Source organism: Eleutherodactylus coqui, chromosome 5 (genome assembly GCF_035609145.1).
Source record: "Eleutherodactylus coqui strain aEleCoq1 chromosome 5, aEleCoq1.hap1, whole genome shotgun sequence".
Taxonomy (NCBI): Eukaryota; Metazoa; Chordata; class Amphibia; order Anura; family Eleutherodactylidae; genus Eleutherodactylus; species Eleutherodactylus coqui.
The window spans coordinates 45,970,200-45,986,762 of record NC_089841.1 but is presented as its reverse complement, the minus strand read 5'-3'; the positions used below and the strand labels follow the sequence as shown (position 1 = coordinate 45,986,762).

General features: G+C 46.4%; 3 protein-coding genes across 7 annotated transcripts in view; 1 reads left to right on the top strand and 2 right to left on the bottom strand.

Moving 5' to 3' along the window:
* The window catches only part of LOC136627388 (UDP-glucuronosyltransferase 3A1-like), a 32,099-nt gene extending 28,758 nt beyond the window's left edge, over positions 1–3,341 (bottom strand). For both annotated transcript variants that reach the window (XM_066602435.1, XM_066602434.1), the window contains exon 1: positions 3,201–3,341. In XM_066602435.1, coding sequence (XP_066458532.1) covers positions 3,201–3,288 — 88 coding nt within the window. In that variant the 5' untranslated portion in view covers positions 3,289–3,341. The remainder of the gene's footprint in view (positions 1–3,200) is intronic.
* Positions 3,342–5,274: 1,933 nt separating this feature from the next.
* On the top strand, positions 5,275–6,063 carry LOC136628754 (uncharacterized). Its single transcript, XM_066604854.1, has one exon. The coding sequence runs from the start codon at positions 5,275–5,277 to the stop codon at positions 6,061–6,063; it is 789 nt and encodes a 262-aa protein (XP_066460951.1).
* Positions 6,064–8,752: 2,689 nt separating this feature from the next.
* LMBRD2 (LMBR1 domain containing 2) overlaps positions 8,753–16,563 on the bottom strand; it is a 36,196-nt gene continuing 28,385 nt past the window's right edge. For 3 of the 4 annotated variants that reach the window (XM_066602431.1, XM_066602433.1, XM_066602432.1), the window contains exon 19: positions 8,753–15,875. In XM_066602431.1, the coding sequence (XP_066458528.1) occupies positions 15,809–15,875 (67 nt within the window). In that variant the 3' untranslated portion in view covers positions 8,753–15,808. The remainder of the gene's footprint in view (positions 15,876–16,563) is intronic. The other variant, XR_010792787.1, reaches the window with a different exon arrangement.

Genomic DNA, 16,563 nt, shown 5'->3' with positions numbered 1-16,563 from the left:
TTTGACACCGTGCCGCATAATAGGCTAATATACAAAATGAGACGGCTCGGATTGGGTGAAAACGTGTGTAATTGGGTAAAAAATTGGCTCAATGATAGAAAGCAGAGGGGGTAATAAATGGTTCATACTCTGATTGGGCGACCGTTGCTAGCGGGGTGCCACAGGGTTCAGTACTAGGCCCCATTCTGTTCAATATATTTATCAACGACCTGATAGAGGGGCTGCACAGCAAAATATCAATATTTGCAGATGACACAAAATTATACAATATAATTAATGCAACGGAGGACAATGTACGGCTACAAACGGACCTAGATAAGCTGGGGGCTTGGGCAGAAAAATGGCAAATGAAGTTCAATGTTGAAAAATGTAAGATTATGCACATGGGCAGGAGAAACTGATGTCACCAATATTCACTTAATGGGGTACTGCTAGGGAAAAGTGATATGGAAAAGGATCTGGGGGAACTAGTGGATAGTAGACTAAACTGGAGAAACCAATGCCAGTCAGCTGCTGCAAAAGCTAATAAAGTCTTGGGGTGTATCAAAAGAGGTATAGGGGCGAAGGATGAGAACATTATCCTCCCACTATATAAGGCACTTGTCAGGCCTCACATGGAATACTGTGTACAGTTCTGGTCACCGGTGCTCAGGAAAGATGTTACAGTACTGGAGGGGGTTCAAAGAAGGGCAACTAAACTAATACATGGAATGACGGGACTGGAATACCCAGAGAGGGGGTATTTACTCTAGAAAAAAGATGGTTAAGGGGTGATCAAATAACTATGTATAAGTACATGAGGGGACAATACAAGGATCTCTCCCTTAATCTGTTTACACCCAGGACTACGACGGTAACAAGAGGGCATCCGCTACGTTTAGAGGAAAGCAGGTTTCATCACCAACACAGAAAGGGATTCTTTACTGTAAGAGCAGTTAGACTGTGGAACTCTCTGCCTGAGGACGTAGTGATGGCAAAATCCATAGAGGAGTTTAAAAAGGGACTTGATGTCTTTCTGGAGAGGAAGGATATTACAGGATATAAATCTTAGGTTAATTGTTAATCCTGGTTTACAGGCAGGTAGGAACTATTAGGGGTTGATCCAGGGATTAGTCTGACTGCCATTAGGGATTCGGGAAGGAATTTTTTCCCCAAAAGGGCTAATTGGCTTCTGCTCTTGGGGTTTTTTGCCTTCCTCTGGATCAACACAGAAGAATAGACAGGCTGGACTAGATGGACATTGTCTTCATTCGGCCTAACGAACTATGTTACTATGTTTAATCAACGTTATTGGACTTGGAAGGAGATAAGGAAGAGGTTTGGATCTCTTCCAAAACTTCTAAATGTCTGACACTTTGGATGCTACCAAAACTTGTATAAGGAAGATAAACTACATTGTATAGCTACATAGTGGCATATAGGGGCAGATTAAGTCTACCATGGGCCTTGGGCTGTATGAAGATTGTGGGTACCCACTAGTCTGAAGGTTTAAAATGATCTGATGCTTGCTACATAGCTACAATAATAGATCCATAGATACATAACAGAACAATGCTTACTGTACAAATACAGTACAAGAGGCAAGCTTACTGCATAGATACGGTTCCGGAATGAAGCTTATTGCATGGATATGGTACCTGAATCAAGCTTGCTACATCAATACAGTACAAAAACGGAGCTTGCTCCATAGACATGGCACCAGAATGAAGCTTACTGAATAGATACGGTACCTGAATTGAGCATATTACATAAAGTGCTAGGTCCACAATCAAACTTACCATGTTGATACTCCTGACTGTGTTGCAGGAGACAGCAGTGATGTGTTACTCAGCAGTGTGGAAGAAAGGCAATGGTTGGCTCTTGGTTAAGACTGGAATTTTGGATGGGCTGCTAGCGGGCTTATTTATCATGCTTCATGCTATCAAACTTCATCATAATTGGTGTCTGGTTGTAAGTCACTATGCACTGCTTTCATAGAATCCTAGAGTTGGAAGGGACTTCCAGGGTCATTGGGTCCAACTCCCTGATCAATGCAGAATCCACTAAACCATCCCAGACAGATATTTGTCCAGCCTTTGTTTGAAAACTTCCATTGAAGGAGATCTCACCACCTCCCGTGGTAACCTGTTCCACTCATTGATCACCCTCACTGTCAGAAAATGTCTTTTAATATCTAATTTGTGTCTCCTCCCTTTCAGTTTCATCCCATTGCTTCTAGTCTTTCCTTTTCTGACTGGATCCACTGCTGTGACCCCCGACATCACATAGTTCACCCTGTGTGCAGCTTCTGAGAGAGGATTGGTGATAGATGGGGGGCCATGCAATAGCGGATTATCAAGAAGGGCATTTTGGGTGGCCATGGGGTCAGGAGGTCACACTAAATGCCCCTATTACAATACGCCATCAGGGAATACTCACAACATATAACTCTAGTTTGATGTGAAGAGTCTAATCTACAAAATCTATATTTGTAGCGGCAGTCAGGCCAGGTGACATCACAGGACAGGTAGTGATCACTGACCTTCCCACACTGGATGAGCCACCGTACGTCAGGAATGAGACACTGCAACAAATGTAGCAAGATGTTTACCGCAGTTTTCAGTGCACATGCATAGCAAAATATGAATAATAGCCAATTTGTCACAGCACACACACCACCTTGTATTGAAAGGAATGATAATCCTGAGTATACGGTGCATGCCCAACACGATCCTGGATCAGATGTACAACAGAGCCAAACAAGAAGGAGAAGAACAGCACTCCAGGGAATTATATCAAAGAGATATCTTTATTGTGCCCACAGACAACGTTTCAACCCTAGTTACACGGGTCTTTGTCAAGTCCTACATACCATATACAGACTCCCAACATTTAAAGCACCCATAGCTCCACCCTCACCAATCACATACAATGTGTCATTAAACAGTTGATGATCTATTTTAACTGTTTAATGACACATTGTATGTGATTGGTGTGATTTAAGTTGCATATAAAAGAGGCAAAATGACACAAGTATGAGAGTGATCCATGAAGACGGGCAGGACGTGCTGCGATCCGTCCGTGTGAAACAAACGCACGTGTAAATGGACCTATTGCAAGCAATGGGGTCTATGTCAATGCAAGTTGAGTGCGTCTCACCACGCAGGACACTCGCCCCTCATACGGATCTGATTGTGTGCACACAGGACAGAAGTACTCACCCAGGAAGCATAGTGTTAGTATTTTGGCTCCTTGAAGAAAGTGGAGCCGTAGTGTGAAGACGATGAAGGTGACCAGGATCGCAGCCATGCTAGAGAAAGTGAAACGTTACAGTGACCTCCGCCGTGTAACCACAGCACTCCCAGCTTTCTGGGTTGGCCCAGGATGGCATTAAACCTGTTTGCCTGGATTTATTGGCAAAGCCACATAGTGTGTCCGTGTGTATGTGTATGTGTATATGTGTGTGTGTATAACCATGAGACAAGGTGCAAATGTACCTTGAATGGCCACTCTTAGAGACCTCCATCTAGCAGCATCTTGGCGTCCCATCTGTAGGTATTGGAGGACCCGGGGTGTGCCAATAAAATCCCCACGCCATTACTGCGCCTCCACCAGCCTGACAGGAAGGGTCATTGATTCATGCTGCTTGCGCCGAATTCTGGCCTCCCATCAGCACGGGGCAACAGAGATCTGGATCCATCTGACCAGGAGATGCTTGTCCATCAGTGATAAGGTATGAGAGTTGTGCATTCGGACACATTTGTATTTGGCTGCTGAAAAAAGAATCTGTACTGCACATGTCTGACGGCGAGCTGGCGGGTCCATCTGCAGTACAGATGAAGAACAGAAATGACAAGTACACGCGGACACCACTGCTGTCAGAGCCGGATTCCGTTGTGGGCTCCCGCATGTGGAATTCGGCTCTGCCGTGTGCAGGTGGCTTTTCTCTGGATGTTTTTCCTCGACCACACCATTCTCGGTATGCTCTCCACACCGCTCCATGAGATAGCCGGCAGTGACATCCTTGCCCCGTCTAGCACTGATGATCAAGCCTCATTGGGAGTTGCTCAGACCGTTGGTTTTTTTTATCTAAGGGCACCTGCACACGGGCGATCCAGATTCCGCATGCAGGAACCCGGAGCGAAATCCAGCTCTGACCCAGGCTAGTAACCCTGCGTACCTTCTCTTTCCTGTATTGCAGATGACCGCGGACGCTCGCCATCGGTCATGCGGAGTACAGATTAAAAAAAAAAAAAATTTGTTTTTCTCGAGGGTTGATAAGCGATGACACAGGGAGCCACCACCTGCCTGCAATGTCAATTTCAGATGGGCTGCGGGTCGGACTTCTTCCATGCATCCAAAACCCCCCCACCCACCCAAGGTAGCACGATTTTACCTCTAACTTATTCGGTCATTGGCCACTGCAGGTTAATGTGTGGATTGGCCGTGTGCCACCAACCGCACCATGTGGCTTCACCGTTATATAGTCTTCTGCGAATTATAAGCATCAGCAGACAGTTCAGCTCATGTGGGCAGGAATGGCCAATCAAAGCACCTAGTAGTGTCTTAGGCCATATTTATATGACCGATATGCTGCCGATTTTTGGGCATTGTGCGACACCCAAAACTTGTACATAAATGCAACCCATTATTTTAAATGAATGCATTTACATATGACTTTTCTCTTGCAGCAATGGTGTGAGATTAAAAAGTCGCAGCATGCCCTATTTTCGTGCGAGCGTCGCACAAGAATAGGTCTTGCAATGTGTGGTCTCCCGCCAGGCACACGGATGAGGGGCTGGGTGCGGTGCCGTGGGAGTTGCGCCTGAGGACCTTGTGCGCAACTTGCTCTCAGCTATTTAAATGCGGCCTTAGACTAATGATGTCTGCTAATGCACAGTGTGCATCAGGTAGTCAAGGAAGCGGTGCAGCCATCTTTGTGTGTGCAGGCCCAGAGGGTCACTTCACGCGTCCATTTTTATAGCTTATTGATTTCTTCTTAAAAACACTTTATCATCACTACAAATTTTTCCGGCACAATTATACTCACCTTCAGGTTTCCTACACACGGGCCAAGAAACTCAGCCCGGTATTGCGCTCGCCAAAGTGTGATGTACTCACGGATACAAGGCATTTTTCTGTTGAAAACCGCTCCAATCAACTCTGCGAGGTTGCAATCCTCTGGCACAGGTAGCAACAGTACCAGTATCTGGGGTACTGTGTAAAGCACATATCACACACAACGCCTACTGGCCAAATCTCGCTAGCCACCTGATTTTATGTGGCCCACTGGCCATGAAGCAACCTCACAGGCACTCCCTCACCCAGCCTGCAGCTTCAGTCCACCCTTCCCCCTTGCAGCTTCACTCCTCGCCTCGCCTCCCATTTCCCCCTTGCAGCTTCACTCCTCGCCTCGCCTCCCCCTTGCAGCTTCACTCCTCGCCTCGCCTCCCCCTTGCAGCTTCACTCCTCGCCTCGCCTCGCCTCCCCCTTGCAGCTTCACTCCTCGCCTCGCCTCGCCTCCCCCTTGCAGCTTCACTCCTCGCCTCGCCTCCCCCTTGCAGCTTCACTCCTCGCCTCGCCTCCCCCTTGCAGCTTCACTCCTCGCCTCGCCTCCCCCTTGCAGCTTCACTCCTCGCCTCGCCTCCCCCTTGCAGCTTCACTCCTCGCCTCGCCTCCCCCTTGCAGCTTCACTCCTCGCCTCGCCTCCCCCTTGCAGCTTCACTCCTCGCCTCGCCTCCCCCTTGCAGCTTCACTCCTCGCCTCGTCTCCCCCTTGCAGCTTCACTCCTCGCCTCGTCTCCCCCTTGCAGCTTCACTCCTCGCCTCGTCTCCCCCTTGCAGCTTCACTCTTCGCCTCGTCTCCCCCTTGCAGCTTCACTCTTCGCCTCGTCTCCCCCTTGCAGCTTCACTCTTCGCCTCGTCTCCCCCTTGCAGCTTCACTCTTCGCCTCGTCTCCCCCTTGCAGCTTCACTCTTCGCCTAGTCTCCCCCTTCCCCCTTGCAGCTTCACTCTTCGCCTCGTCTCCCCCTTGCAGCTTCACTCTTCGCCTCGTCTCCCCCTTGCAGCTTCACTCTTCGCCTAGTCTCCCCCTTCCCCCTTGCAGCTTCACTCTTCGCCTCGTCTCCACCTTGCCCCTTGCAGCTTCACTCTTCGCCTCGTCTCCCCCTATCCCCCTTGCAGCTTCACTCCTCGCCTCGTCTCCCCCTTGCAGCTTCACTCCTCGCCTCGTCTCCCCCTTGCAGCTTCACTCCTCGCCTCGTCTCCCCCTTCCCCCTTGCAGCTTCACTCTTTACCTCGTCCCCCCCCTGCCTTCGCCCTTGCAGCTTCACTCTTCACCTCGTCGCCCCCTTCCCCCTTGCAGCTTCACTCTTCGCCTCGTCGCCCCCTTCCCCCTTCACTCTTCGCCTCGTCCAACCCCTTCTCCCCTGCAGCTTCACTCTTTGCCTCGTCCCCCCCCTTCTCCCTTGCAGCTTCACTCTTTGCCTCGTCCCCCCCTTCTCCCTTGTAGCTTCACTCTTTGCCTCATCCCCCCTCCACCTTGGTGCTTCACTGATTGTCATCTGTCTCTATCTCTCCCTACCTCTCCCCTGCAGCTGCACTGATTGCCATCTTACTGTTTGCCAGCTATGGCTTCCTATCAGCGTCGCTTAGCAAAGCAGCACTGCCATAGACATAAGGGCTTATTTAGATGGACGTATATCGGTCGGGTTTTCCCGCCCGGATGATATACAGTCTCTCTCTACAAGGAGAAGAGGCGGGCCGGGCGCTAGTGCACTGAGCTCCTGACCCCTGCCACTGTTTGCAATAGGAGGGGTGGGACAGGGGTGGAGCTAAGTTCCCCCCTCCCACTGCACACACTGGAGAAGGGGCTGGAGCTCAGTACCTTAGCTTGCCTCTCCCCTTCAGAAAGGGATGGCGTATTTCGGCCATTTGGCCCCAGACCCCTGACGACGCCACAGAGGTGGTGAAAAAAGTTGGGGGCTGCTTGTTTATTTTTAATTTCAGTAAACTCAACAACTCCTGCTGGTACACAATAGTTAGAGAATATTGATCTTTCTTTACATACCTAGCTATCTAGCACATGGAATATAGCTAATACCAGTATGTGGAGGATGCTGGGTTTTTATATACCCCTTTTTAATACATACCAATACAGATTATACCTTCTAGTAAATGGATACCATCATTTGGATTAGATTTCCTCAGGCAAATTCTGAAATAAATGTAAATCTCTTCCTACCAGTCCACATATAGAGGGAGAGAACCTCAGCCCCATGGGGGCATCTGTGCTCTGCACATAGTATATACTGTTGAACCAAGAATAATTGCATTGCAAGAGATATTGGATGACCATAACTATAACGCTTTGCGGCAAAAATTATGGCTGAAATATCCGATTTGTGCGGGATACAAGAATACAGATCAGTTACATCACATGCTAATCACTAGTAACCCGGATGGCAGGAAAAGTCCTGGAAACTTATTAAAACATCTGAAGAGCCTTTTCAACATTCCGTTATGTGAAGTGTAAGAGGCTGGAGATATAGTAACCATCTGCCGAATGCCTGAGATTATGGACCTCAAATCTAGTGGAAGGGAACCTTAATAGAATTTAGGAAGTCTGTGACATACAGGAGGGACAGGATTTACAACAATCCAATAGTACCTAAACCACAACCTTCCTCTTCAAACAAGAAGCAGGTATTAAAAAGTTGTTCCTATTTTCCGCATTATCTGAACAACACTATCCTAGCAAAAGTAAATGAACACCCGAGCAAGAACCAGAAGTAGAATTTATTTCCATATGTTAATAATTACTGGGGCTCCTTCAGCCCCAATGACATCGGATACTCTCCGTGGCGTACTTTCTACTAACTTCTGATACATTTCAGCCAATATTTCCCTTCATTCATCCTGCAAATGTCTGGCAAGTTCTCTCAAAGAAGATGGGACACTGTTCATATTTCCTGATCCGATGTTCCCATTCGTCCCAAAGATATGTCGGGTTCAGGTTGGGACTCTCTGCATCCAGTCCAATCATGGAACATTCGTATCCTCAAACCAACGTAAACAGCGTTGGATTTGTGACAAGGCGCGTTGTCGTGTTGGAAGTATGGCTGACCATTCACAGAGTGTTGTCACATTGTCATAGAGGCTAGTAGTAAACCAGTTACAGGTCATATGATGGAAGTAGTGGGACTGACTGCTAAAACAGGTCCCATACGGAATAGAGCAGCAACAGGGGCGTAACTATAGAGGGTGCAGGGGATGCGGTTGCACGCGGGCCCAGGAGCCTTAGGGGGCCCATAAGGCCTCTCTTCTCCATATAGGGAGCCCAGTACTATGAATAAAGCATTATAGTTGGGGGCCCTGTTACAGGTTTTGCATTGGGGCCCAGAAGCTTCAAGTTATGCCTCTGAGCAGCATGGTTTAGGTATGGGTACGGGTACAGATAGAGGGGGGCCCCAGCTCACCTTTTGCATCAAGGCTCCTGAGCCTTTAGTTACGCCCCTGAGCAGCAATACCATTCTTCTACCATTGGATGAGGAACGGACGTCGCCTAACACATACCTTCATGTTGAGGGCAGTATCCTTAGCGACTACACAATAATTGCAGAGTGGTGCTGTAATGGGCATGTGTCTTGAGCTGGTGATGAGATAGTGACCTCACTGTAGTACCATTACTCCTCCTATAAAAGGGGGTAATGGAGTTTAATAGGCAAAAATGAGCTGACAGACTTCCTTTAAAGAAACGGACACAAAGAGGAGTGTAAAAGTTTTCTATATACAGATTTTATTCCATGCAAACAGATCACATGACAGCTCGCTGCATGACAAACTGAAAAGAAAAAAAACTCTAAAAATTGACAAAAGAACAGATAAAAAAATACTCCACCAAATAACTTAAGTGTTAGAGATCTCTCAATAAATAAAATCCTAAAAGTCCTTCATACCGGCAGGAATATTAAGGCAGAAAAGAAGAGTCCGGGCCACCACCCTTTAATTACAAGACAAATCCAGACACCCCTTCATCTGTAATGGTATCAACCGCTAATCAACAAGCTATATAAATCTATACTAATAATTACATCTCCGATATGTACATCCAAAGGCTAAACCAAATTTACCACCAATCCCCTAAAAATGTCTGATAGTTGGGGATCAAACCATCGGGACCCGGAGTAGGGTGCACCCCAATGCAACCAAAATAAAAAATGAAGCAACTTTGTAATAGGTCTTAACTAAAAATGTCCTATCTTTTTATGGCTACAGCTCTTATACAGACATGTGTCTCCATGGTAACAGACTACAAAACCCTGTGTAGTCTGATGCTGCAGTCATTCTCCCAATCCATCTGTCCTCGACTTCTTCCTATCCTACAAGATATGTTAGCATTAAGTGGGGGAAGGAGTGGAAAGTATGGCTTCAGGGTCAGACTACACAGGGTTTGTTTGTAGTCTGTTACCATGGAGACACAAAAAGGTGCATAAGAGCTGTATATGCATAAAATAATTATGAAATTTATTTTAGTCAAGACCTGTTACAAAGTTGCTTCATTTCTAATTTTAGATGCATTGGAACGACCAAATAAATATGGTTGTGAAAGTGGACATACCCTTTTGGTATTTGGGGAGTAAGGATAGGGCTCTATGCACAATTTCAGTACAACCAAAGGATTTATTCACTTTTCTCTCTGGGAAAAAAGTTAGAAGTAACCTCATCTAAAAAAACATCTAAAAAAATACAACATTGTTTTCCCACAAGGACACAATGTAGTCACCCAATTTTACCCCAACTTGCAGGCAATGCTGTGGAGCCCCAGCTGACACAGATCTGTTGTGGCAAGTCATGATATCATAGGTAAGTCATAGGCATAGGGAAATAATAAAGCACAGAAAAAGCCAGAAGCCCCATTAGTGTTGACACAGGCAAAATACGGACTGCATAAAATTGTGTATATCTTGTAGGTATGGTAAAGGAGTTGTCCAGTTGTAAACTATTGATGGTTTATCCTCGGGACAGGTAATTAGTTCTCATTCACTTCAATGGGAACTTGGCCTGTAATACCAAACCTGGCCACTGCAGTGGAAACAGAGCAGTCTGCTTTCTGCAGAAATCAGTTCAGCTGTTTCACAGTAGATGTGCTTGTGCACTGATCAGCATTGATGCCAGGCAGTGAACTGCGGCCGATCTACTATGACCCATAACATAGGCCATAAATAGTTTACAACTGGACAGCCCATTTAATTGAAAACCTGGGGGCTCGTCCAGGATATAATCAAAATAGCCCATGACTACCATGGTGGAGTTACTACATTAAATGCTGGTCTGTATTTAACACAAAAGCGTTGTCCCGAAGCCGTCCTGTTCTATTACACAGTAGATCTTTCAATTCTTATATGGGAATACTGACTTTTATATACAGTACATTCCACCATTATACATGTAAAAATCTCAGCCTCCTCTTGCCACCACCAGGGGGCCTATATTTATACGGCTCTATACAGCTACTTGATTAGGAGCTACATTCAGACTGCCCTCTAGTGGTGACAACAAGCAAAACATTTTCTACAGTTTTTGTACTGCATACTGTAACACAAGAAATTGTAACAGGGTGTACATTTTATGTGATTCTTTTTACGTACGATATCCAAAAAGATTTCATCGGCCATTTCACTAATAATCAGGATTTATGGTGAAATGCAATCTCATATCTACTAATGGCTAGAGCAAGCGAAAATTAAAAGGGGTTGTCCAGCTCGTCCAAAAACAGCGCCACACTAGTCTATAGGTTATGAATAAGAAAACGTTAGTAAATGTACAAAACAACAATACCGATACCGCACCATTTAAACTGTGAAACTTCCAAAGGCTCTGCATGTTTTAGGACCTGTGATGTCACAGTCATGTGATCAGGGGTGAAGCTTAAAGCCCCGGTGACTGATCACATGTAACTCACACAGTCACCCATCACTCAGACAGGTGGTCGTTAGTATTTTGACTGGTACTGTAGCTCAGGTCCACTGAAGCTAATGGGACTGAGCTGCAGTACTACACACAAGCTGTAGACAAGGTGTGGTGCTGTTTTTGGAAGAAAGCAGCCTTTTTTTTCCTCCTGATCTTGAACAACCCCCGCAGATGAGAGGAATGGCCGCACTACATAATAATTTAATTATTTTTCAGATTTAAGTTCACAAGAACATAAAAATAAATTGTCTACATAGCAGAAAAGGAAGTAAAAATAAATATTTAAAGGGCCACGGCAATTTTTTTTCCAACCTCTTTTTCCTCAGATGGTCATGTGATCTTAATTTTGACCACCTCCGATCTCCTTGGGGTTGTATGTTCAGTTTCTAGTCAAATTCTCAGTTTGTGTGATGCTGTTACATGAATCTATCACAGAAAGTGCCTACAAGGGGACCTAGAGTATCCTCTTGCAGCTCCTGTCACACAGGTCCAGTAGAGGAGATCACAGCTTATCCTCCTGCATCATGGGTTGGATGTGAAACAAAGTTAAAAAAAAATCTCACTTTCAAGATGGTGCCTGATCAGTATCAGACAGGAGGCTGAACTGCAGGAAAGTAGCTGCAATACACAGAGGAGACCTTCAGAGTGTAACAGGCAATCAGATAAGGGAACATGCATGGAAAAATGTGTTTTCGCCGGAGTGGCCCTTTAAAAACCCTTTGCACACAATTGTTTGCAAAACCTTGCCTTGTGGTGTATGTGGGCGTTGTTAAAGAGGGGTTACTATAAATGTATGCAATTGTGACTGCCTCAGACTTTTCACTGAACTCCACCCAAGACTACATAGGATAAGGACTAGTACTAATTAGGGGACACCTCCAGGGCTGACTGTGCAAGCCAATTCTACACAGATGAACTTCTACCAGACGCCCGACACCGCTTCTCTTGGATGGCGGTCCACTCCATCTGTGACTCCAGCCTAGCTGTAGTGGAGTTAGAAGTCGTCTGAACCTCGCCTCGTCTCATCATAGGCTCATACTGCTGTTCTGTCCTTCCGCCATACTTTACACTGCAGTTCTGCCTCTGGTGAGCTTGTGCTAATACAAGACAAACAAACCATTGCAGTACAGAATGAATATAAACCAAAGTACCCAAACCACCAATGACAAAAATGAGACTCCAGGAAGCTGCGATCATGGAATTACATGAAAAAAAAAAGTTATCAATAGTGCAAACGCCTGAATGATGGACGTACAGCAGACCGAAAAAATGTAAAAGAAAAACCATTATGTCTGCAAAATTAACACAAAGTGATCTGATGGCCATCACATTACACAGCGATGCACTGAGCCAGGCACACAGCACGTATTATAATACCGCATAACCTCAGTATATACGGCTGCTCTGACACGGCTTGGAACGAGGCTCCCCCTAGTGGTGGCTGCAACTAAATTTACCGCACTTATTCTGCTGAATTTCTAATGCAACTGTCTTCAATCTCAGGCTATTGTGCAAACTACAATGCTTAGCATGCCCTACCAGAGCATTGTCTGAGTTAAGGCCCATTTACACGCAAAGATAATCGTTCAAAAGATAAGTTTTGAGCAATAGTTTTGCCTAAACTGCTAATGGACACTAATGTCCATTAGCAGCTCAGTTCTCTGCATTCAGCTCCTTTGTTCTGCCATGGGGCTGCAAGCTGAATACAATGTAATGGGCCCTCCCGTGGAGAAGTACAATGGATAGCAAATACAGCATGCGGTCTGTGTTATCTTCTCTCCGGCTGAACGATGGATTTGCTCACCTAAACTCTCCCCGTGACCCCGGAGTGCAGCATAAAATCACGTGACAAGTTTTCCATGGATCAGTGTCAGTGTGAATCCACATTACATGGGAAAATCCAGCGATCTGAGTGACTTCCAACGAGTCCGGGTCATCGGTGCTAGACTAGCTGGGGCCAGGATGTCACTACCAACTGTGTGGGGTTTCCTCAGGTAACAGTGTGGGGAGTATACAGAGAATGGTGTGATTGAGGGGGAAAAAAATATATCCAACGAGAAGGCATCCTGTGGATGGAAACATCTCATCACTGAAAAGGGGTCAGAGGAGGATGTCAGGAATCGTTCTGACTAACAGGCAGTGCACAGTCAGGAGCAGCCGAATACAATGCTGGCACTCCAATGAACATGTCCGAATGCACAACTTGTTCCTTAGCACAGATGGGCTATAACAGACGACCAGTTCCAGCACCATTGTGTCTAAAGCTGCCTTCACGGGTGAGAAAATAGTGCAAAATGTGTGCGTTGTGAGACACGCAGATACGAACTCCATTCTTCTGAATGGGTCATACACAAACAATGTTTTCCTGCATGGCACCATGATGCCCTCACATCACAGCGTCCATTGTTGTCAATAGGGCTGTTGGCAGCATCGCACCACAAGCTAAGTGCGCACATTGCTTCACAGCCAGATAGCGAGCTCGCCCCTGTGAAGTTAGCCTAAGGGAATAATGAGGACGAGACTGCAGGGTGCAAAAGAGCGCAAAAATTGTATCACTGAGCAGCGGAGAAACATCTCCTGGTCAGATGGATCCAGATTTCTGTTGCCCCGTGCTGATGGGAGGTCAGAATTTGGTACAAGCAGCATGAATCGATGACCCCTTCCTGTCAGGCTGGACAGAACATGTCAGCACCTCCATCTAATCTGCAGCAACTACTAGAAGCTTCCTGTCCGCAGGGGCCGCTATTCCTGCAGAACGACAGTCATCATCTAGTAGCATCTACACCATGACGACCCGCTGCGGATCTGGAGGTCAAACCTGCTACTAGACAGGGCTAATAAAGGGGCGTTCAGCGCACATTGCAGAATGAAGTCTCCCAATACTATTTTTGTATCAATACAATACAGATGCCAAGATCATTCTAGACTGAGGTTTTCCCTTTTCACTGCCCTGAATGACCGGTGCTTCATCCTGATGAATTTTACTAGACTTAAAGATGTTGTCCAGTGTTAGAAAACACAGCACCACCCTTGTCCGTGGGTGGTGTCTGGTACTGCAGCTCAGCTCCCATTCACTTCAATAGAGCTGAGCTGCAATACCACATACAACCCTATGGACAAGAGTGGCGCTGTGTTTGGAAGGAAGTAACCATGTTTTTCTAACCTTGGACGACACCTTTAAATACAAATGGCGCGAGTTTCTACAGAGTCCGGGGAAAAAGGACGACTAAAGTGCAACTACATGTTCATACTGAGCAGCACTATGGAAAAGCACATAAGGGCCCTTTACACAGGCAGATGATCATGAACGAACGTTCGTCCACGCGAAGGTGCTGCCGATCGCCCACGAATGCCCGAACACTCTGTACCTCACTGTGTTACTGAACACCCCCATAATAAAGTGATGGGACACGCCACCATGTTGTTTTGGCAGTCAGTGGTATACGGAGGTACAGTATGGGCCCATAAACTTCTGTGTACAATTCAGGATGTGTTATACAGTTGCGTACATGAGCCCTGAAAATAAGACAGTGTCTTATATTAATTTTTGTTCAAAAAGGTTTAACTTTTTTACATGTATAGCTGCCTGGACACTATTTAAATTGACTTTAATTAACTGTTACCAGGGCTTAATTTTGGAGTAGGGCTTATATTTCAAGCATCCTCAAAAAGCCTGAAAAATTATTTTGCATCCTCAAAAATTCTGGAAAATCATGCTATGTCTTATTTTCAGCGAACCAGGGTATATGACTCTAAGATCCGGTTAGTAACTGGGACGGGCTCTTCACATCCAATGAGTTTATGAAAACCTAAAATAATTGGTCAGGATGTTAAGGGTCTCGTCCGACTCAGCATACACCCCAGGCGGTGGACCCCAGCCAATCAGCAGTTCACTGTGTGAGTGTATGGAGCTGCTCCGTTGCCGCTGCAGTGGCCTGCCAGAGCTTCTACTCTCTTCAGTGGGACCTTTACCTGCAGTACCAACCCCAACCACTGCAAAGAGAATGGTGCTGTGTTTCCAGCAAGACAGCAGCTCTGTGGCCTGACAGAGTGGCCTGAAAATGAGCCAGTTGGTGGGGGTCTGATCAACTATTATACAGACACAATATTGCAGTGAGGAGGCTTGTAATGACACAATAGAATATATTTCTGTGGTACAGGTCCGATATTGTAACTTCGTCTCACGACGAGACGTAGAAGGCGGCCATGGAAACCAAAACCAAGGTGCGTTCAGGAGAACTACAGGGCATGCCGCAGCTTTGGAAATCCACAGCATGCCTGACAATCCCGCAGCTGTCCTGCAGTGTGAGCATTGGGCTTTGTAGGGGCCAATTTAGTTGTATTGTACTTTGCACAGATGCGACAACACCTCCGCCATAAACCAGTCTCTGCATACAGAGTAGTCGGCCATACTTGTCCTGCAGCGATAAAGCCAGGGCTCGGCTGCGGACCAGCAGGAGAAAACCGTAATAAATAAAGCAGCAGCATGTGCACAGATGATATGGAAGCGACCCGCACGGTACGGCAGCAGATAACATTCAGGATGGTGTGACACTTTTATACAGCGAGTTTGTCATCCCGTCTGGTTGAGAAGAGGCCCATAGGGTATAAATATGTGCATGCAGCCGATGGAAACGCCATAGTCCATTGTGAGAAGGGGGCACATGTGAGCACGCTCCTGCGCTGCACCCTTCTTCACCCGCAGCCGGATCCAGTGTATAATGCACTTGTAGACTTAAACCCTACCGGCCAATGGGTTTCCCCCTTGCATTTGATACCATGTTGGAGAGGGTGAGGCAGGAGGTTCACATGAGCTCTTCAGTGTTTGAGGCGTTCCTTCTCCAGGTCCGCTGCAGCTATTATACATCATCAAATATTCTGCTGTTTGACTTCGACATGGATAAATATCGTCCAGCTGGCTGATATCTACAAAAAAGGGTTAAAACGAGTTAGAGAACTACTAAGTCACACACCAACACAGGATGGAGCAGTGAGAAGTCCCATCATCCTCTGCACTAATAGCAATAATGCTTAAAAGGGGACGGGTAAGCAATATCAGTTCAATGGGGGTCTGCCGCTGGGGACCCCCACAAATCTTTTGTTTGAAGAGGCCTGTGACATCCTGTTCAGTCATATGGTCTGAGAGCACCCATTAAAGTAAATGGAATTGAGCTGCAATACCAGGCACAGCCACTATGTAATGCATAGAGCTGTGCTTGGTAAGCGCTTAAGTGGCTTTGGCGCTCTGGCGCTTCAAACAGCTGATCAGTAGAGGTCCTGAGTAGGGGACCCCACCGATCTGATATAGATGACCAATCCCGAGGGCAGAGTGGAGAAATCAAACGAGGGACCAGGCTTTAAGTGGTAGAGACCGGGTAGAGGGGAAAGAGACGACCGGGGACGAGCGGAAAAAGAGGGAATGGGGAGAGGAGATAGGTGCAGCTGGTCTGTATAGCGTGCCTTATTATTTTCCGGTTGACAGATAAAAGTGACCCACCCCACAACTCCTTTACCCTATAACCCCCCACAGCTATAATTGTCTGGGAAATCATGCATGAAATTAACAATTTAAGGGATATTCTGGTTTCAGCAAATAAAGGTTATTCATTGCATA